We start from the raw sequence: 23,567 nt of genomic DNA, 5'->3' as shown, positions 1-23,567 counted from the left end.
CTTCGTCGGGGTCACCATTGTATCCAAGATCCACGACGACCGCGAGCGTCGTTTCGGACTCATGGTCTCTCTTCGCTCCTCTCGCGGAGGAGAAGATCAATAAGCGTTCGGTGCGTTTCGACGGCTTAGGATATCCCTCATATCCCACGATATGGTTTGCATCTTGCGCAACCGTTCGTTGACTGACCATTCTAGGTCGCTCTTCGCTCTACGGTATAGAAACGGTCCTTATGTGATCTAAGTACATAATGTAGCGTTCACGAAAGCATTTTCTCCGAGAGAGAAATTCTAGCTGAATACTTTGCTACATTGCAAGATACCGTAGAAGTTTAAACTTCAACGAAAGAAATTTAACGGCTTAGAACGATCGATGAAATAATAAATAAATAAAACGTGAGATTTCTATAAACGAAATAAAAGTGAAAGATGCACGAAAGAATATAATAATACCAGGGGGAAAAACATATATTTCGCGAAAAATCATTAAACTTTCTAGAATTGCATCGTCGTAAATGGGTAAGTTTCTGTGAAGAATTACGTATTAGTAATTTTGACTATTTCAGTGATTGTATCGTTAAAGAGTAGGACGAGTTGTATTTGATTCTTCATATTTTGATTCATTCATCTTCTTTTGGTTTTATCGTACAATTAGCAAAACGGCAAAAAATATCATTGTCAGTTCAAGTTCAGAAGGTTTGCTTTTGTTACGTGTCGCGAGTTACCGATGGCACGTGATATGTAGAAAAAACGAATGAGAAATTGAAATATTAGAGTTTGAGATTAACTTGAAACTTAGAATAACTGGGACAAATTCTGGGACTCAAGAACCTAGGACCTGAATTCAAGCATCGACACTAAAGCGAACGAAATACCAAAATCGTTGTTGTAATCTTTCAGCTGAATTGTTAAACTAAATCCACACCACTGTTAAATATTTCCCAATTAAAAATGAAATTAAAAATGAAAAATAATCTTCGATTCTATCAAACACCAAAGAAACAGAATGCATAGTCTGCGAAAAATTCGTTATCCAGAATTAAAGAGACTTTTAAATGGACCTGCTGCTTGAAAAATGTCAACATCACAAAGTGGGCGACAGCCTTCTTCGACTAATCGGATTTGCACGTAAAAGTTTCCTTTAAATCGCGTTCGCCTGGGCCGTTGTCTTGTCGCACGTGAGTCACCACCCACAGAGTCCAGGTACAACGATGAAACGGACGCGCAAGTTTCTAATCAGAGATGTACCAATTTGAGCGGCACAATGGCCATCGGTTTCAGAATGAGCGAACGTATCGCGTGCGTCGCGTCGTTCGTTTCAGAATGAACCGTAACTGTGCCAAATTTAATGATTCAATGCCCTGTTGCATTACCTGGTAGCGTCACTCTACTGATTCCATCCCTGCTGATTTTCGGGGAATTCCTGTGCAAGCCGAGACTCCTTAACCACGTTCCCAATCGACGGAGATGAAATTATAAATAGAACCTGTGTCTGAGGGTAGACAATAGCGCCATCCGCAGAGTGGACGTATATAGGGGCTGCTACAAAAATAGAACGATAACACGAATTTAAAGCGTTCCATTCGACGGTGCAGATGCACCCAGCGCACAGTTACGAGGCGCTGCATATCTTGCGTGAATCGTGGTTATGAAGATACTTTTCTTTTAACTTGACGAAAGTAAGGTTATTGTCGTAGATCTGGATTAATGCCAAACGTCGAGGAATTTAAAATCGGTGTACTTGCTTTAATTTGTTCCTAATTATTCGCCCTTATTTTACAGAGTTTAATTGGGATTATATTTCTGAGGGTTAAACTAGATAGAGTTGGTTTTTGTGCCTCTGTAGAAGCATTTTCCGCGATTGTATCGATACGATAATGGTATAGTATAGTTTTTAAGTGATTCGGTCCAGTCGTTCTTTTTTTACTATTTTTCAATACAATTTTAAACGCGTATCGTCGAAGTGATTCAAAAATAGATATACACGAAAATAAGCAGTAAATTGCTTTTTTTACCGTGACTTTCGTCTTCGATTTTCGTCTTGTCCGTGATCCAACGTTAATAATTGAAAGGAAAAAATTAATTTTCGATCGTTTTCAATTGGAACCGTCAAAGACACGTCGTTTGATACCGTCCCGACATTACTGAAAGCATTTTCGACGAAAAAATGCGCAACACATCGGCGGAGACGCTCGTAATCGATCATCGGACGCCGTCGTGTCGACAGTTTTACAACGAAAACGACGTTGATCCGCAAACGAGCCTGGGTGTCGCTTCATCTCGAGACCGAATTATGTAATTAGATTCCGGAGGTGTTGATTAGAATCTTTGTTCGAAGCGAATGAGTTGAGCTTTATTGCGATATCGCCGAAGGCTTCTCACGGATCATGCACGTGAATTTCCTGTTTTTTAATCAAGAGTGTACGAAAATAGCACCGAGGAAGACTTAATCAGCCTGTCTAACGTGAGTGGATGAAAGGAGGTTCTATCTGATTTGAATAGAACGACGCTGGGATGGGGCTTCGGTAAGGTCACCGACAAGACCTTGCCTATACTGAATTACGCGATCGTCAATTTCACGTCATGGATGGTCTATATCGGCAAAATAATATTGACTCATCGAAATGTAATGCCCTCTTAACACTTTGTTTTATATAACGACGCTACTCGGACTATCCGCTTTCGACTGACACAAATAATGCGATTAAGCAGCAATAGAGATGCGTACACGGTATTTTAAATATATACTAAATGCTTCGATAAGCATAAATTCGTATTTTCATAAAAATTTGTCACACATCTTAGAATCGGGCGAATTAAAAATATATCTAGTCGGCAGAAAATATTTCTGTCAAAATATCCGATATTATTTCTTGCATACGATTAAAAATTAAGATTTACATTCGGTTAACCACTTTACGAAAGCAAACTTTACATTGCTTTGTAACGAGGAATTTGCGTTACTCTTTAAAATTTTAATAAAACCGTGCTACATGTATTTAATCTCTTAAATCTCTCTCCGCACTTTGCTTCAAACTAACAAAACCCTTGACCTTTTCGTTTTTCTCAAAAGTTCTTTTACGCTTGCTCTTTAACGAAACAAATACTTTAAAATTTACTTAAACATTCTACCCAAACTCTAAACACGTATGCTACCTTTGTACTTCCATTTCATTTTGAAATATATTTCGTTCCTTAAATTCGATAATCAGTAAAAAAAAGAGAAAAAAAAAATCGTTCGGAACTATTAAACAAATATGTAACGAGAAGACGATGCTCATTTACGATACAAGCGTCAAATGAACGTTGAAAGAATGAGGTAAAATGGCCCCGTCTACCTGGGTGGCTCACGGCACGACAGAAATAATTGAATCAGCATATATCTAGGCGGGTACACGTTCCTTGCGTTCCTGTTATCTCGACGAAGTGCATCTTACAAAGTGGTTTCACTTTATCATCGGCTCTCACTCGCGTGTTTCGCATCGGTTATTTATGTTCGGCGATGAGCGGAGAGGAGCCTTCGTCGAGGTCGCCTTCGCGCATCGAATTTTCAATTAGATTTGCATAATGACCGTTTAAAAGATACTCTAGCCGGCTGGCTGAGTGAAAATTGAATTTACACGAGAAGTTGCGTTCTCGTGGCACTTTTGCGGACTGTAACGTCTCCTGCGATAGCGAATTTGTCGCTTGACGAACACGTCGTATCATTGTAATAACAAATTCATTCTCGTTAAGAATAAACGTATTCGTTATGGAAAAACAGACGAAAAAGAAGATATTTAACAATCGCGGAGCAAAGATTAGAATTCTCGTAGGAACTGAAAACGATCGATGGTAACTTCGTTATTTTCTCCCCCTTTGCCAACGAATCGACGCTATGAATCACGGTTCTCGAAAATTCAAACGTGCAACGTGTTATAAAATTCCGTGATTCGATCGCCTGGGCGTAACATTGAACAAAAACTGGATATACTTGACCAGGAAACAAGCTGTTCGGTTTAATAAATAGCTATAAAATCATAACGGAACAGTTATTAAACCAGTTGAAACCAATCAACGTCAATTTCACTTCGCCCACATATTCGTTAACGAATGAACATCGCAAATAGTCGGATTACGTCGCAATCGGAATTTATAACAGGGCGATAGCGCAAAATCGCGCGAATTAAATAATAGTTTAGAATTTTCAACGTAATATATCGTTCTGCTTTTCGTGGATAGCTAAGCCTTCTATCTATGAATAAGCATGTTCGAACCACGGACCGTGCAAATGGGATTGTTGCGTTCTGCAGTTGCAGCAGTAGTAAATCCTTCGGGACTCCGGATAGGGTGTTCTCCACACGCTCGTCATCGCGTTACGCTAGTCAATGGAGTGTTATTTACGGATCGTGGGATATTACGTAATATGAAAGAGAGTCAGGTTCAGGTGGAAAGGTCACCGTTTCCATACAACGCGTCTTTCAACGATGCCGGAACACTTAAATGTAGGATGTTGCTAAACGTTCTCTCGACTTACGAACCGTGAGGACGATACGCGAATTTGAATTCTCCATATCGTTCGACCCACTCCGCTTCGACAACGTTGATTAAAATCACGTTATTTCATCTTTTTCCAGCTTTGATGTTACATCTCGATGATTAACGAGCGCTCATCGTTTTAACGCGATATCGATGATGGATTAGAGAAATTGGCAATTTAAATCCTACACAGGCATGGATCGGAAATGGTAAATTGGAATTAAAATACATAGAGGATATATCGTAGATTATTCAACGGAATGATTTATTCGTTGATCCGCGTAGGCTATTATAACGTTGAATCTGTTGCAAAATAGATAAAACGGTTTTAACGATTTCAACGCGTATATCGTAGGCATGGAGTAATCAGTGGCAATATTGATGAATGTCATGCTCATTACGTCATTGATACTTCTATCTGGCAGTAATATATGGAGAAGTTCTCGGTCAGGTGGCCGAATGCAAACGAAGTATTACGGGCAATTTGCATAATGGGATTTTAATCTGTAGACACGCCAGAATCGGGCACGGCGACACCTTATTCACGCGTAAAAAGGTGCAAAATATTAATCACCTGCACCTATGACCAGACAGCTGTCCAGTGCGAAACATAAATTTTCATCCGTATCCAATAACTCAATGAGCTAACTATTCTAACTGTATATCGTACTTTCTCGCGAAACTAATACCTCCAAGCAGACTAAAAAACTTGGTCAAAGTATCCTGTGTGAAGCGACGTAAAATTTTTCGTACGATCGATCAATTTCCGATGACACTCTCGACTTTCCGCAGTCGCGATCAATCTTTCCTCGCCTTCCGTCGCTCTATTCTTTACGAGTCTCCCCATATCCCCGAAAATATCTTGGGAAGTATCTTGGAAAATATCTGCGAAAATATCTTCGAAAACATCCGGCGTTCGTAGCGACTGAACGACCATCGACATCGTTTGCATCGTGGTCCAACGAAAAATAAGAGCAAGCGAGCGAGCAAGCGAGTAGAAACGTGTGACGCAGCTGCGACACGAAGCTGTGTCGCGATTGTAAAGCGTCGAAGGCGGGCAGCCTCCCGCTTCGGCGTGGAATGACGAAACGGCCCCGTTGACCGACATCGCCACACGGAGCACGTGTCGAGCGCGTTGAGAACCGACGAACGGAAGAAGAGTGGCGATAATTGGGGAAAGAGAAAGCAGAAGCACAGGGAATGATAGGAAATTGTCGAAGGGTGTAGGCGAGGTGCGAGAATTTGCCAAAAATCGACTGGATTTTAGGGTGTTACGGGGACGACGTGCGAGGAGAAACGACGTCGTTCGTGCAGGGCGCCGTAGCGTCGCGCCGGCAGGCTCCGAGCCAATGCGCTGTGAAAATGCCCGGGTGGGAAAGGGTGGATCGGGGGTGGCGCGCAAGCGTCGTCGTGGTATCGACGCCTCGACTCCCGGGCCGAGGGAAAGAAGCGGACTCAGACGGTAGTAGTAAAGCCCAGCTCGGGTCGGCCGAGCGCAAATGTGCGCTCTACGTGCTGACAGCCGCGTTTCGTTCGAGCTGGTCTCACCTGAGATCTCGTTCGCAGATCACGAACAGCGTGTCTCTGAAGAAAGTAGTCGAAGGACCTTCGAACCGGGGAGAGAGATGCGTCTGGCGTGACGGACGTCCGACGTACGGCAACCGTATACAGGAGAGGACGTCTCTCTACCACAGTGAACATCCCTTCGTTTCAGTGTGTGTCCGTCGCTCAGTTTCTCTCTCGCTCGCTCGACAGTCTCGCTGGTTCTGTGTCTCTGCCTGTCTGTCTCTCTGTTACTCGTTGTTTGCGTCTCAGTCACGTACACACATACACATACGTATCGTCTCTCCCCCTTTGTCTCTCTCTCGACGTCGTCCCTCTGTCGGCCCATCGACAACGAGGGGATAAAAGTGGCGCGAGCACGGGCAGACCCAGCCGGAGACTGGCGGCGTCCGAGGCACTGGCGGAGCTGGTGCACGAGATCAGGATGAAATCGAGGAGGTACGTGGTCCGACGTTCTGTTCCGCCGATTAGTGCACACATCTCAGGCAAAGATGGCAGTGATTAGGTCACGCATCACCGTTCTACCGTGTTCATAGTCACGATGATTAGGGATGCTGCGTGGACCGAATATTACGTTTTCACTCTCCCTCTCCGTCGCTCTTCATTCATGTGCTGCCGCTTCTTCGCTCCGGCTGTTCACATTGTGTGTGCGCTAGCAGAGGCAGCCTGTCGCGCGCGCGACAGCCTCGCGACCACGATGTTCTGTACCAACGGCACGTCGTTGATTCGCAAGCTGTGTCGCGCGACATTTCCCGAAAAAAAGCCTCCAGGCGACTCTAGTTAGCGTCGAACGGCGGGAATTCGGAGAAGGTTAAGTCTCATTTGCATTTAAGACCATCTCACCCTCGAAGCTTCTTCCGATTACGTATCGTTATTCGATAGATAGAAAAAGAGAGAACGATCGAATAACCAAATCATTCTTTCATCTGTAATCAAACGTGAATGGATATCTGCGAGAAGGATATCCACGAGCACAATGCGTTGCTCTCCTTTGACGTTCCTTCTCGTTGTTGTTGCTCCATCATCCTCGTTTCTCACCCGCTTTTCTCTTCGTTTCATTCTCTCTCTTTTTCTTTTTCGCAGTCGCACACTCGTCCATCCTCCGTTACTTTTCTATTTTATTCTTTTCTATCTCTTTTTGCCTCCGCTTCCTCTACTTCCTCTAACTGAACCCTTTCATCCCCCTTTTCACAGTGTGGCCCACGTTCGGCTTTCTTTGACGTACACTCGCACACACAGTCCCCGTCTTCGTGCAGCACGTATACACGTACACAGAGGCGAACGCGCGCGCACGCACCGGCCGTTCGAAAATTGATGTCACGAGGCGAGGAGAGTGCGGAAAATACATAGATACACGTACATCGACGTCGGATGTACGTTGACTCGGGCCTATCTGTGTGCTCCTGTCAGCTTATCACGACATGCGCATCATTGGGCAAATATTCGGTTAACTAAACAAGGCAGGCCATCCCTCTCGTTATATACGTATCCATGTACCGTGTGCCGTGGTTATATCGCGGTTACACCGCGATATGACACGACGCTGGTTACACGGAGAGAAGCCAGCATCGCGACGAAGTCGAACGTTCGCTCGCAAACGTGCATCGAGCTTGTTCCTGCTCCGATGATAATTGAAGAGCATATCCCCGGTAATAAGCCACCGACTCGTTTCTTTCTTCCCCTTTTTCCCCTCGCGCTTCTTCCGCCTCCTCCCTTTTTACCCCGTTCTCCGTTCATTCGCCTTTTTGCTGCTCGTTTTCTTCTTCACCGATAGGCTGATGTCGTGAAACGACGTTGCTCGAATGCGGCGAACGAACGCAAACGAGCGTTCAATTGGAAATTAAATAATCGGCTGGCTGAGGAAAAACGGTATCGCGTCGATTGTCGATGCACCACGTTCAAGAGATTGAAACGTTCTCGCGACGATGATCAAATAATCCAGAAATCGGTGAAAAAATTGGGTCATCTTCGTTGACGCGGATTCTAGATATACTTCCGTGTCGTGGTTAGGCGATTCTTCGATAACACTATCTCGGAGAACACTCGAAACAATTTCTTTCCCCTTGTATCTCGCTTATTTTCTATCCTCCTTTTCTTATCTCTATCCGTTACAATGATATTTGAGGTTGAAATGGAAACGATAAAGTTATCAGCACGCGGCGAAGGGACGATTTAATTGTTAAATAATAAGCAAGAAATTTTAATCTCTTTTTCACAACTCTTTACTCTCACAGTTTAAAAGTAGCCAAAATCAGTCGACTTGTATTAACAATATTTGTATTTGACTGAATCATATAAATTAATGCTGGATTGATAATTAAAAATGGCATTCGCTACCTTTTCGTGGAATCGGCTGACTCTAAATTTAAATCGCATACTGACGGATAAAACAATAATATATGTTAGTATTTACTATTTCAATGTTGCTATTTGCAAGTATATGAATACTTTTGAATAGCAGTATACGTAATATCGTATCAGATATAAGTTATCGATTTATTAATTTTCAATCTAAAGGGAAATTAAAGTTAGAGTAGATATTATAAATATTATAAGGCGAAGGTTTAATTCAGTACGCATTTCTTCGTTCCTAGTTGTAACTTTCTTTTCTTTTTTTATCTCTACCTCCCTATTTTCATTCCGTTCTCCGTGTACCCTCTTCCGACGGAAGAAAAACGGTTCGTCCGATATTCTTGTCGTTCATCAGGGCCACATACTCGTTTATGCGCCGGTTGAAATGCGTTCACGGGAATAAAGAATATCGACGAACGAACGATCCCCTTGGGCCCGGAACTTTTCTCATTAATTGAAGCACTGTGTAAAAGCCGCCCGACCGAGGGCGTAATAACTTTTGCTATATAGGGTAAAATTCAGAAAGCGGGACGCTAGCCGAGCCGTAACGTGATTTAAAGGTTTAATAAAGTCAGCCACGTGGATTAATTCGCTTTCGGGCGGCGCGTGCACGGGAATGATTTGTGTAGCTTGATCAAAATCGCCGCGGCAATTGATTGCGTTCCATTTTCTGCAAATTGCCGGTTATCGTAAAGTCATTGAATATTTCTGCGCCCCTGAACGTTCAAACTACAGAAGAATATGATAGAGCCATAATTTTCGAGCAGTTATGGTCTTCGAGCCTCGGTAAAGTAACGTGCAAAAAATCATTATTTTGCTTTTTCCCTTTCTTATTTTTACGTTTGTGATTTAAAAAGGGGGAAAGTTTTTGGAGTTCGTGTACGCATTCAAAGGATACGTGTGTGGAGTAAAAATGTTTCCTCGTAAAAGACCACTTTCCATTTGATCGATATTCTTGCTCCTCATAAATGAAAATTAACCCTACGTAATTTTCTCGGCTTCTTGTTATCTGGTTGATCGGTTTAATAAAATCGCCGTTCGCGAATTACGACGTGATTAAGGAAAATTGCAATCGACTTCTCCGTGTGCGAAGCGCGGGTGATAAAATCATGTGGAACACGGTGTAGATGTTATTTTGTTGTAATCAATGTAAATATCAAGTGCAATTACGTTATATATAGTAATGTTAAACTGAACATTGGCCAAAAAGTAGAGTTCTATTTCGAGTTAGACGATGATACGTTGAACATTAAAAATGTCAAACTTTCTGTGTCGAATTAAAATTGCACGAACCATTCAAAATCGTAAATTAATTGCAATTTATACGTTTAATGCTCATCGTTGACTTTCTCGGTACGGTATAAGCGAAAAATAATTTTCTGTTTAGATGCATTTTCACTGTAGTAGTAACAAATATTGGAACAAGACAAAAGACTGATATTGTTGCACGGTCCATTCAAAGTGGCATATTCTCTGTATATAATTCTCTGTAGAGACTCATTTTAATTTCAAGTATAAATAAAATAATTCTTTACTCGGTTATTTTTTGCTGATGATGGCAACAAATATTGCAACAAAATTTATTATTATCAGTTCAAAGTCTCCTTCGGGAAAATGGCAACTTTCCAGTTAACAAGTTGTCTCCTGACTGTCGCTTGTCTTTTCTTCTCTGCCATTTACATTGAGATTCTCGTTAGTCTTGAAAATCTAAAGCGGTGAAGGTAAAGAATTCTTTGTACCTGCTTCTTTTAGTTTACTTTTGTGTACCTACCGTAGCTCTATCAGCAAGCTAAAAATAACGGTGCCTTTGAAAAATAACGTTGGTAATCAAGATAGAGCAAAAATTTCCCTAAGATTTCGTAATCATAAAAGTAATAATACAATCTGGCGGATAAATGCATGTGCAAGAAACCAGGCTAATGGATTTTTAATTATTAATACAACGGTGTTCTGTAATTATGCCATCTGTGTAGCAAATAACGAAAATACTGGCGCGATACAACACGTGGCAACTTTTCATAAGGAGTTAAAACGACAGAATAATTGTTTTCTTTCGTGTTCTATACAGGACTTTGTTTTCCACTCGATTTACTTTGAAATGCAGGCGAGTGCACGTGTACTCGGCCAAGGTATGTTTTAAAAAATCTTGCTACAGAACCAAACAGTTGTCCCGTTTCTCGACCATTTCGCGAGTTGTTAAAAATATTACGTTTATTTTGCGTATCAAACTATATTTATGGAATTCGAAAACGCGCTACGAATTTTCGTTGACGTGAACCGAGTTTGTCACTCTACAAACGTTCCAACCATTTTCTCCCTTAATTGGGTACACTTTCTTTACCATTCTTAGTTAAAAGAATACCGTTCTCCGCTACACAAGCTTCGCTGTTTCTCGTAACGAGCGTGCTCGACGAGTTTTCAAATTTAAATACGTCGAAAACGAAACCTGCTATGACATAACGTTTTCTCGGTTACTCTACAATTCCTATTTTGCCCAATTTAGATCATCTATAGGTATATTCTTCAAAGTATAATATTCGCGTGATATTCCAGATCATCTGACAGTTTTCAATATTTCTCTAAAAAATGTGTCTTCTATAAAATTTTTCAAAATAATCTTTTCTTTATTCGGGGCTTAAATTGCATGCGTTAATTACTCTTCTATATTATTATCAGTTAATTTCAAAACGCGAGCCATGAAGAATGTTAATTCTAGAGTTCAGTGTTAAACAAACGTTATTCGCAATCCAGACATTTCCAATTTACTAACTTTTCCATCCAGACATTCACAATCGTAATTACGTCTTATGAAAGAAGTTCGTAAAAACGACACAATGAAATATTTAAAACGAAAAATTCAAATTTATTCATTTTTATTCATCCATATTCGAGTTTACCATTTTACGAAAGTGTTATAGAAATAAGAGAAGAAGCAAGGAGACCTTCGTGATCGTGTTACGTACCGTCGAAGACCGCGAACGACAAGACAGTTACATAGCAACGGAGAAAATGGTAGAAAAGAGCAGACTCGAATTTCTAAATCCGAACGCTACGAGGTCGGGGCTTCATTAAGCTCTGCATTTTTATGTAACTGACTTGACCGTCGTTGAATGTCGCGTATCGCTGCACACGGAGATTTCTCCTTAGCTTGGACCTTCGTTAAAGATACTCGCCCGATTTCGTCGCGATTTAAGCGATCATTCATTACCCTTGTCCACAGTGTGTTGGTATTTTATCGATTATTGTCTCCAAATATACCGACGTTGCAAAAAACAGGAATGGCTTTCATGTTCAGGATTGACCGTAGATCACCTGTATCCGTTGAAAGCTAATCTGATAGAAAGCGAGATAACTGAACGAGAAGAACGTCCTGTAAGCGGATCTATCGTAACACATTCATCGAAGGTACGAACTGTTTGCTTCGCTTATTTTTATTGTTGCATATCGTAGTTGTAAAGGCGAACATATTTTACTGTATTTTTATTTACGTTCGCTCTTGAACGTTCCGTTCCGTAATTAGACAGATTCTTCTTACTATCCTATCCGAAAAGCATATTACTTTGCTTGACAGTACGCGAGCTACTGTTCTCCGTTTTCGAACGTATTAGCGATCGATCGAAAGTCTAAAATTAAATTTTGAAATTTAAATTTAAATTTAAATTTTGAAATTCAAATTTAAATTTAAAATTAAATTTTAGAAATTCTTCGAAACTGTTCCCGTAATTAAGGTTTGTAAAACCCTAGGAGTCTTAATTTTTGTAATAATTTGGAAAATTCGTTTCACGAGATGTTGCGCTTGACCAGTGTGTGATTTATCACGTTGACTGTGCGATCGCGCCGACTGTAATAATCATCGATGTACATCGATGTACGTATAATCCATAATAACATTTTTTGTAAATTTCTAAACATTTTTATCTGCGTGATAAAATGAGCATACCAGTTACAGGTTAAATATCTTTTAATGTTTAATTCATTTCTAAGACTAAATTTTTACGAAACAGTCACTTTCTATGATAAAGGCGAACTTTACGGCACATTATGCAATACGAAACTTTAGCTTTACGACGATTTGATTGACTTAGCCGAGAAACGTTTTGCGTATTCTAGGACGATGCTCGAGGGACTGATCGTCTCGTCAAGAAAGCGTTTTCGAGGTTGCGCTGTCTCCTATCCATATGCGCTCACGGTTTACGAGGTGAGATTAATGACCTAATTCGCGTTAGTATCCGTGGCTAAATGTTGGTTTAGCGACGTTTATCTTTGAATTGAGAATCGCGGATATGGTGATTTTCTATAGTATGCGCAAGAATGCGGTTTCGATGAGACGAGCGTACGCTAGTTACACCTGGTACATCTGGAGAATCCCATGAAGCTTGCGGTATCGAGAGTCATTTAACGACGTTTATCTTGAGGTCACCGATTGTGCGGATCATCCTGCGTAACATTTGTCTTCGTACGCTGTTTAAATAGAGATTAGGGGGACATTAGTTGAATTTACTTTGCTTACTGTCAGGAATCTCCAGTGATATAGCGACGATGAGATTCCTTTCAGTTTTCATAATAAACTATCGTGGAGTAGGTTCTATTAAAACGTTTTATGGAATTTATATCTTACGTCAGTGGAATATTTTGTCGATGATAATGTTCCGAACTGCCTTAGAATTTTGTATTTTTTATCTACAAAAAGATGATTTAAATAACGTCTGAAATTTAATATGAATTATAATAATCCTCGTATAAGTAATTCATAAATTACATTAAAACAATAGGTACGGAACGGTAGAAGCACCAACACACGCTATGTATCATACATTTCCAAACTTCTGCCAACAGTGTTCAAACATACACGTTCCCTGAAAACCCTCTTCAAAACAACCAACTTCCTTCCCACGTTAAACAAGTCACACGACGACAAGTCGAAAGCGAAATTAAAACTTCTCCGTCGTTCAAACAAACACTACCAAACAATAGTGAACCGTCGAATCTCCACCTACTTGGAAACAACGATCAATTCCTTCGTTAGCTCGACTCGATTGGTTTGTTTTGCGTCGTCGGCGTTTAGTCGACGAAACGTCCCGAATAAAATATGTTCCGCTTTAATTCGGCGATAGTGGCCAGCCTACACGATGCTTCATAATACAGCCCTCCATTCAGGATCGACTCGGCTGAATTATGAATGGCGGTCGATAGCAAGAGGGAGGACGCTTGTACTGACCATGCGAGTTTCACCTGGCTTACGTGGCCCTCGCAAGAATGTGTATGAAAAAGAAACGACTATCGACGTTGGGATTGCGCCTCTTTTTGCTTTCCTCGCGCGACCATTATTCGAGCAATCTACCGTCCGGGATACGATCAAACCGCCCCGCCCTTCAAATATGTAAGCCGACCCTATGCTTAGAAATGGAGACTCCGTTTGCCTGTGTAGAAGATGGTCTAGAGTGAAATTTTCCGCTATAAACACAATGTCGAGCAACGACTCGGAACGACGTGACGTCGTATATCAACAACGATGACGATGTGACTGCAAAGGATGTGTAACGTTGAGGAGGGACGTAATAGTCTTACTGGTTACGGTTATGGTTAACTACGAGTGCAAGATAGTGCGTGATGTCTCTTCTTCTGTTTCTTATTGTTCTTTTAGCGAAGAAGGACCCCTTTATTAAAGTTTATCAGTGGATTATTGGAATAGGGATGAGGTTTTATCTAAGACCGCAGGATATTTTTGTCGTCGTTTATTATTGGTAAATCTTTCTTCATCTTTGTGACTGTACCGATTGTCAGAATGTTTTGATTACGTTATACTTGGAAGGAATCGAGCGTTTCTAGCTTCAATGTACGTTGCGCTTATTCGTTCGATCGTTATGAAACCCGATATCTGATTCCAATTTGACTGCAGTGATTTGTTCAAAAAAACCACCGTATCCACTTCTACTCAGCGAATATTCACTTCCTCCTTTTTCCTCGAGCGTCTGATTAACACCGATGCACGAACGATAACTCGCTTATTTTCCTCGATTCACTCATTTTACATCTAATCAAATCGCGCTATTGAATACAAGATACGAAGATCATCGCGTGTCTTCAGCTCGCAAAATGTCAAATATGGCAGCATTTCTCATAAATCATAAGTCTCACGAATCAGAGTACTTCGTTATTCAGCTCGTCGTTCATCCCATCGGATCGTACGCATCGGTCACTTCACCGACATTACATCGTCATCGTTCTCGTCGCAGTCATCAACATTCTCCTATCGCACCTCGTGATACTCCCGTAAATTAAAAACGAGGCGTCAGCTATTTCTACTCTCTGCTTACAGCAATATAGCTATATCGATCCTCCATCAAGATCGTCGAAGTTACGAGGTCTTTAGAGAAGGTACGTTCGTGTAAAGATCTCGGCGAAAGTTTGTCATTTGCTGGCGGAGGATTTGACAGCCTGCGGCAGGGCAGGTCTCGAAGCGAAGAAAGGAGAAGGCAGGAAGCGGAGGTGAAACCAGGTACAAGCTACCAGGAAGGCCTAGCGCCTGGCTGTTTAGTGGCTGTTGACAAAGGCGGGGGGGTGACGGGTAACAGCACCTAAGGGCGGGTGGGGGGATGCAGCTCGAAAGGGTGGCGGCATGGAGGAGCCCTCGCTGGAGGCTCTCATGCAGGCGGGCCTCATCTTCGTGGTCGGTGTCGCCATCATCTTCTCGAATCTCCTCATCATCGCCACCTACCTTAATTTCCGTGGTAAGTGCCGTAACATGTTTCAACTAGACTGCGAACTTTTACACGTTTATTAACGCTGCAACTACCAAATCTATAATCTGTAAAATGGCAGATTTTAGACATTTTTAACAGATTTTACAAATTTGTTTTAAAAATAATTACGTCGGGTTTTTTTTTCTTTTCGTAGATGGTCTTATGAATTGAATTAAAGAAACAAAAATATTGTTGAATTATGTTATTACTAAATGTATATGTTTATACATAATATTTATTGTGTATATATTTACAGATAAATTATGTTAATTACTAAATATATATATAAAAGCATAAAAGTCGTAAATGCATGGTTGGAGTAAGATATTTGGAACAAATATTAGATATTCATCTTGTTATGTAATCTTACATAAAAAGACAACATGCCTATCCCGAAAGTGACTTGTGTAAACATTTTGTTAAAACATATTTCCAGTTTAAAATACAAAAGCAACGTAACAGGCTTAATCATCTATGAAAACGTCGTTATATATTTCTAAAATCGTTAATTCGTTAATATATCAGATGAAAACTGCGGCGATCTTTTACTTGTCCGATAAAATATTAGAACGCTTTATTGCGTGCGCTTAAAAGAAATTTTTGCATATAATCAATTAACTAACACAACAGCGAAATTTAATCGTACTAGTATTTTATATATTTTATACCTAATTTCATAATATTACCCTGGCAATCGGTGTTGCAATGACTTGTAGTTTCTTTGTCGCTGTGGGTTTCTTTTAATTGCCTGTCCCGGTGACCCTGTCACCGCGGAACAACGAAAAAACAATAAAAACTGTAACATTCGGTGAAACCCGACCGTTTGGTGATTCACACTCGAGGTAAATACAAATGAGAATCACACCGCATAGGTCCCTCCGAGGTGATAAACTACTACTTGCTATCTCTCGCTTCGGCGGACCTTCTTTGTGGTCTGCTGGTGGTTCCGCTCTCGGTGTATCCAGCGTTGGTACGACGATGGGTCTATGGGGACGTCGTGTGTCGTCTCGTTGGCTATTTGGAAGTTACTCTCTGGGCGGTATCTGTTTACACCTTCATGTGGATTTCTGTGGATCGGTATTTGGCCATCAGGTACGTAAAATCCAATCGTAAAATATTCTCTTTCCCTATCGACTGATAAAATCTAAATAAATCTAGAAATCTGTAAGATCTAGAAATATTATGGAACTTTTTGATAAGTTTTATCTTTGCAACTTTTCTCTTTTTTTTTATTAGTATTCTTTAAAACGACAAGTAGCATTTGAGAAGAATATCAGATAAATAACTTTAACTTTTAATGTTCGTCTGATATTCCAAAAGGTGGATATAACGATGAAAGTTTTTACATCTTCTCTACGTGTAGAACGTAATACATACATATACCTTGAGTACGCGATTAGATGGTAGGTTTTGTATCCTTAGACATACAGTTGAAAGTATATAAATTCGAGTTCACAGTATACGTATCAACGAAAAGAATACGATAACCTTTATATTCCTTATAATCTACAATAGCTTTATCGTTTATTAGCTTAACAGATTCGTAACACAGTAATATAGGTCTAAGATGGAGCGATAACCGATGTCAAGATTATAGGTAAACTAAAATCTAGACAGCCTTCAACAACCTTTCTAATTCATTTCGCCTACATCTTCGATCAACAACTTACATTGCACCACTTACTGTTGTATATTTATAATAATTGTCCACCTACATTATTCGTTGGAACGCAAAGTCTGTATCCTCGACCTTTCATTTCTCTATCACAAACTCAATTGTAACCTCTAACTTTTCGATCTACACTCATGTTCATAAGTATTGGAATACTTATTACGACAAGTAGGCGAAACCTAAATAGTTATTAGAAACTTTATTTTATTCGAAACTTTGCAATATAAAAAATCTGTTGTTGTATGTCAAATATATGAATATCAGCAATTATAGATTGAAAGTTAATTAAAAATCATAAATTGGACGATAGCGCTCTAATTAATTAATATATATTAGTACATTATTTGTCATTTTACTTGTTATTTTTCCATTCCATTCGCAAACCAGATACAAATTTCACGGAACCTTTCTCTTTCCTATTTAATACGTTAAACATTATCTCGATAAAATCTCAAACATCGTAGAATTGTACGTGTTAATATACTACTATTTCGTAATTGATAATTCTTATCACTCTTGCAAATAACTTTGACAGATCTTTCTCCGTATTCTAAATCTTCGCTCTGCATGAACAAATAATTTTGGTCGATTAATCATTCCCCTAATAACTTGGGTCAATTTACTTATTGGGTTCAATTGGGACTTGGGTCACAGTTTATGCGAGATCAGCAGATATCCTGATACTTGTGAACACAAATGGAATGTACTAAAACGTTTTAACTTCCCAAAGCATAACTTTGCAGGTACAGAGGTTTAACTCGAAACGTTTTCCATTCGTACGAGTATTAACTAACAAAACGACTCGGTTTCACAGGAAACCATTGCGATACGAGACCGTGCAGACGAAAACCCGATGCCAGTGCTGGATGGTCTTCACGTGGATCAGCGTGGCGATGATGTGCTGTCCGCCCCTCCTAGGTTTCCAAAAGCCGATTTTCGACCGGGAGGCGTTCATCTGTATGCTCGATTGGGGCAACATGGCTGCTTACACCATCACACTGTCGATCCTCGTGCTAGGCCCATCGGTCATCACCATCGTCTACACTTATTGCTACATCTTCACGATGATGAGACGACTAAAATCCGGCGTACTGATTCACGACAAGGAGTACGCGACCGCGCTCTCGGAGAACTTGAGCAATCCGAGTCATATCATGTCCTTTGTCCTGGTGATGACTTTTTGGGTGTCCTGGGCACCGTATGCCGGTCTCCGGATATACACTGTCGTTAACGGACCGCCGCAGGTAATTTAAATGTCGCTCTCTTTTTCTCCCTCTGTGTGTGTGTGTGTGTGTGTGAATGCAGCGAAATATAGGGGAAAGGTCAGTCTCGACGTGTTCATACGAGACATTGTGAATTTCGTCTCGCTTTTAGATGTTTCGAGAATTATAGCTTGCCTTTAAATATAGAGTTTTAGAATAAAGGTTTCGCGTTATGTCGATATTTTTTTATGTATGTTGGTCTTTTTTTACGTAGTCTTTATGTTTTTTTTTTTGCATTGTTTTCTGCTTGTAAAATTAATATTTTTGGCTTGAATCGAAGTTCAGGTTTCATTAATTCTATCGTTTTATCTAAATTAGATGCAATTCTATTGGAGCAATTATTGTGTTTCTGAGTTTGTGCGTTTCGAGAAGAATTCTCGAGAAGAAGTTCGTGAAATAATATTGCGCGCTCTTTTCGTTCTCGTGTAACAAGCCCTCGATGTAACACGACACAGATTTTCGCGGTGTAAGGAAGACCCGTATCGCGATATTTAAATTACTTTTACAATTCACAGATGTTAATGTTTACGGGTCACGGATGTAATGTTTGCAGGTGCCGTTTCTGCATTTCGCAGTAGTGTGGTTGGGGGTGACGAACAGTTTCTGGAAAGCGGTGGTCCTTGGTACCCTGAGCCCGCAGTTTCGACTAGCGGCTCGTGTGCTCTGTCTGACGTTGTGCTGCCGGCACAGACGACTTCCGCCGGAGCTGCTCGGCCTCGACGACGACGATTAAAAGCCAAACGCCTACGAGAACAAGAGGGGAAACGCTTTCCTTTTGCGCGCGAGCGTTCTACAACACGCGCCCCATTCTTAGAGCATCGCTTTTCATCTCTCGGTATTCGAGGTCGTTTCTTGCATCCGCTACCGTTCTCTCCGAGTCTCCTTCGAAGGCTGAGACTGAGATTCTTTGTTCCGAGAAGCGCTACCACGACGTCCGACGAGTAAAACGCGCGATCAATCTGGTCGCGTTTCAAAATGCGGAATAAATTTCAGGGAACTAGTAAAAAAAAATGATTTTTCACCAACGAACTTCTTCGATGAGCGCCAAACTTTTCTGCCTCGAAAGAAGAACACTTTCTCTTCGGTGGCTTTTTCTTTGCAAATGATCGTTCCTTAGAGTCTCTGGATATTTATCCGATCCATCTATTTTCCGTTTCGCGTGGACGCGATTCGATTAAGACTATTGCTTTCTGTTTCTCTTTCCGCGCCACGGGAGACGAATTATTCCTAGCCGAACACGATTGATCGGCCAAGTACAATAAAGTAAATCTCTCCGTAAGATCAACGAGCAATCAAGCGCTACGATAATAAACCGAAACTTGGAAGACTAAGATTTTTGCTAACTGAATTACCTTTTACCGTTAAATCAGTTCGTCTCGATGCAAACCGTCAAACCGCGTGTAATTAAGAACCTAACAAACCGTTAAGACGATTAGAGAAAAAGATGATAAGAAAATTAAGAGGTCGAAAAAACGAGAAACGTGTCTGACCAGGACACGTGGTCGCTTCTTCGTCAAAACAGATATTCGAATTATTTAAAGAAACCGCGTAAACTGTTAGGGTATTGCTTTTTCTATACGATTTCGATTTAAATATAATCGATTATACGTATATACACGTATATACATATACAGATGTGTACGTGTCTGTTATTAAAAGAATTCACGTTATCGACAAAACGTGGGAAGGAGCGTGATGTAAGGCCGAAAGAAAGAATCGAAGCTCAGTCTGGGGCGCGTTTGTCGCGCGATCAAGATTCTCGAAAGGGACGCGATCCTCGTGGACGAATCGTCGATCGAACATTCACAACGGACGACATTCTGTTCGTTTTGGCGACGGTTCGCTCGACACTGATCGTTACAGTCCGGATTAATTAAATCGGAGATGCCCTGTTTATCTACTTTTTGCTTTTTCCTTCTCGAAGAACGCTCTCGAAAGTCGACGAAACGCGGAGAGCTCTCTCGCGCGTTCCTTTCCTCTCGGTGGTTTCAGGAGAGCGTTCTCGGAAAACTAATCGTTGCCTATATCTACGTGGTAAGATCACGCTCAAACACAATTATCTTAGCGAGTCGCGATAAAATAACGTGTAAACGTATAACACGAGGACGAGCGAGCAGTCGCTTGCGATCGCGTAACATTCTACGCGATTACGAAACTAAAATCGATCGAAGGGGGATGCGAAGGGAAGATGATTAAGCAGGCGAACACAAAATACAAGAGAACACTAGGTCAATTAACGGAGATGCCTCTACGAATGCGACGCCGCGTCAATCTGCGCGCCCGTAGAACGCCCATGTGAAACGAAAACTCGCGGACGGGATTTCGATCGCGACGGTTATACGCTTTTTTTAACGCGCTTCCTCCTCTACTCGGCCTCGCGATCGGCCTCCCTTCCACTCTCTCTTTCTCGTTTTTAATCAAACTTGCGCTGACACGTTTTACTTTTTCTTCTCTTTCGAATTTCTTCTCTTGCGCCTAGTTATTAAATCCTCTTGCAAGTTCCTGTGGTTTTAATTTTGTACGAACATAATTCCATCGAAATCGAACGTTTTTATTTAAAGTAATTTCCATAATTATTAGAGAATATTTCCAAGTACCTTCTTTTCATTCTAATATTTCCTTCCGTTTGAACAAACTGGAAGCTTCTACTCGCTCACTTTTCACAGGTACGTTACACGACACAGCTGATATCTCTTAAACGATCGTATCGTGTCGTTTGTATGTAATTTTTAGCAGTTCTTCCTTCAGTGGAAGGTAAACCTCCTTGTTGGAGAAGAAAACGAATAGGAAGATTCGATTCGCTGAATTGTGACTCGTTTTACAACGCGATTCTAGATCTGCTTCTGAAAGCGAAGGATTTGCGGAGTTGGAAACTCGATTATGGAGCGTGAAATTCAAGCAGGGACGTGTTTCCATCATACGGGATCGAATTTCAATTAAAATGGTAATCAAACTTTCACCAACGGCACGTTACGAAATTCTGGCCGCCGACGGAAGCAATAAATGCGCGAGATTAATCGAATGGAAGTACAAGAAACTGCGAGAGAGCCGTGAACACGGATTGAAGGAAGCAACGTCGTTATATAGTTGTCGGATCGTGGATCGTGTTAAAGTTAAATCGCCATTATTTCATTTTCCGGTCAAACCATCGCGTTATGGGCCGTCCGCTGCGAAAATCTAATTTAAAACTCGCCCCCGTTTCTTACTCAAAGGGAAATCGGCCGACACGAAACGCAACGCGATCCAACGGGGCAAAAACTTGGCGAAAACCGTTTCCCGTGGGTGGAGAGAAAGCAACGGCTATTAATAAAACGCGAGATTCATTTATAAACCTGGCCATTTCTATAGCGAATAAAGTCCACTGTTCGAGTACCGCGGTTACGAATGTTTCACGGCTCCGCGGCTTTTATATAACGGAACTTCCCGCGACGTTTCCGTCATGGCGATATTTATGCCTCAACAGTGTGCGTGTTATACGTAATTGGCGATGAAAAGGTGCGTGTAATTAAGCGTTTCGTTAAGCGGAATATCGCGGATATCTTACGACGGTTTAAATTGAATTCAGAAATAAATTGTATATCGAAGAGAGTAATTTGACGCAGGTAAAAGTTCCGCGCTTTTAGTTTCGTATCTCATTTCGTTATTGCATATTCTTTAGCTGATCTACAGTGGCGATATTTAATCGCTGAAGAAACGAAAATATGAAAAAAGAAGGGATCGAAGAACTACGTGTCGCTCGAAAGTTAATTAGCGTCACTTAAAAGTTACAGGCTATTCATCGATTTCTACGTATGTATGTTCTCAAGGTTTAGAATGTTCTCAGAAGCAGATATAGCATCGGTTGAATAGTAAGTTTTTATCGCGCGTCTGATGGTACAGCGAAGGAAGAAGGATTATGCATTGAATTACTACACGCTTCGTACCTACTTCGTACAAATGATCTGAATTTTAACAAGTACGAGAAACGAAACTAAAGAAAAAAGAGAAAGAGAGAGAGAGAAAAAAAAAGCACAGCAAAATATTGTTCCCGCTACGCTCCAAAAAGCGATGCTCACGCGCAAGCAAGTGGGCAAGGTCCTGAGATTTCTTGAATGGTGAACGTTAACCCTTTAAAGAAGAAATCCAATACGCAAATCGGTGTCTAGAAAGTCTCAGCTTCTACTCTATTTTTTACTCTAGACTTCGTGTTTTATTAAACTATAAGGCTCTTCTAATAAATAAATCGTAAGCGGACGCCCCGGTCGGGGCTATGAATACCATTAGATGCGCGACGGTAATTTATCGTGCCATTTTGATATACCAAGCTATAAGTTAAAGGGTTAAGGTGCCCGGAAGTGCTCTGAAAACGCAGATGTTAAGATGCGGAGTGTCGAAACGTTCTTTCGATAATTTACCATCGCTAATGCGTCACATCGATCGAATTATTAAACGGAATTATGGTCATTATTCGATGGGACGAGAAATTTATCGTTGAAACGAATTGAAAATAACGAGAGTACGGTTCGACGATGTTCTCTGATGTTAAGATATCTTAACCATAGAACCGAATCAAAGCAAATTTTGGGCTACGTTATAGTTGAAACTTTAGCTATGTAAAACAGCACCCCGGCTAAAATGCAACGCGATGCCAATCTCTTTGTTAATTGCCGGCTCTTTGATCGTTCGACGATTCTTCGACAAATTTTAACGATTGTTATGCCACGTGTATCGTCGTTAATTGTTTACCATGAACGAGCAACGTGTCATGCGAGTTATTTACCAGTGCGATGAGTCACGGTATCGATGTTCACCGTTCTTCCGAGTATATCTTTTGCGAAGAACACCGATGAATCCTAATTAAGATTTATCCTAAGGTACACACGTCCATCCCTGTCCGAAGATCAAAAGCACTTGCGAATTTTTACCTGTTCACGACAACGAAGTATTTTTCGAACGAACTCGCTTCGTTCGCGCTTCATTCGAATGCTTTGTATAACTCGCGAAGTCAAAGCAATAATAAGCGGTACGATATAGTGTTGATTTAAAGCAGTTAAACGATTAATTCCTTTCTAACGATGAAAATGAGTTAAGGAGGTAATCGTGAAAGAGGGTACCGTCACCCGTCGTATTGTTAATAATTCCAATAAAATTGATTGAACAAAAACGCAACAGTTTCTTCTGTGTTTCGTTTCTTTTCGTTCCGTTTCGCGAGATGCTTTTATTTCTGTGTAATGTTTGCGCAAGTTCTTTAGCCGGGGTTGATCGTGGCGCATAAATGAAGAAAAGAACGAAGAAAATGTTATATGATTTTGCTCCGAATGTATCTTCGTGAATGTATGTACATATTAGATCGCGCATGCCACGATTCTTTCGTCCAGATCCATCGTTACACGCTTTAAACTTTTACGATGCAACGTCTCGGGTGCACGCCGACACAGGGATGAGCGCCCACCTGGCCCGAATGAATGTTTCTTCCGCGAT

The 23,567-nt window shown here is 41.0% G+C and overlaps 1 protein-coding gene across 1 annotated transcript; it reads left to right on the top strand.

Moving 5' to 3' along the window:
• Positions 1-5,965: 5,965 nt before the first annotated feature.
• On the top strand, positions 5,966-21,588 carry LOC132911539 (beta-2 adrenergic receptor). The gene is made up of 5 exons (XM_060968246.1): positions 5,966-6,516; positions 14,750-15,161; positions 16,046-16,265; positions 17,660-18,089; positions 18,661-21,588. The coding sequence occupies exons 2-5, from the start codon at positions 15,050-15,052 to the stop codon at positions 18,838-18,840; spliced, it is 942 nt and encodes a 313-aa protein (XP_060824229.1). The 5' UTR covers positions 5,966-6,516; positions 14,750-15,049; the 3' UTR covers positions 18,841-21,588.
• Positions 21,589-23,567: the final 1,979 nt, after the last annotated feature.

The sequence above is a fragment of the Bombus pascuorum genome, chromosome 1, assembly GCF_905332965.1.
Source record: "Bombus pascuorum chromosome 1, iyBomPasc1.1, whole genome shotgun sequence".
NCBI classification, from domain to species: domain Eukaryota; kingdom Metazoa; phylum Arthropoda; class Insecta; order Hymenoptera; family Apidae; genus Bombus; species Bombus pascuorum.
Note: the sequence above shows the minus strand (reverse complement) of the source record. Positions and strands in the feature narration are given on the sequence as shown.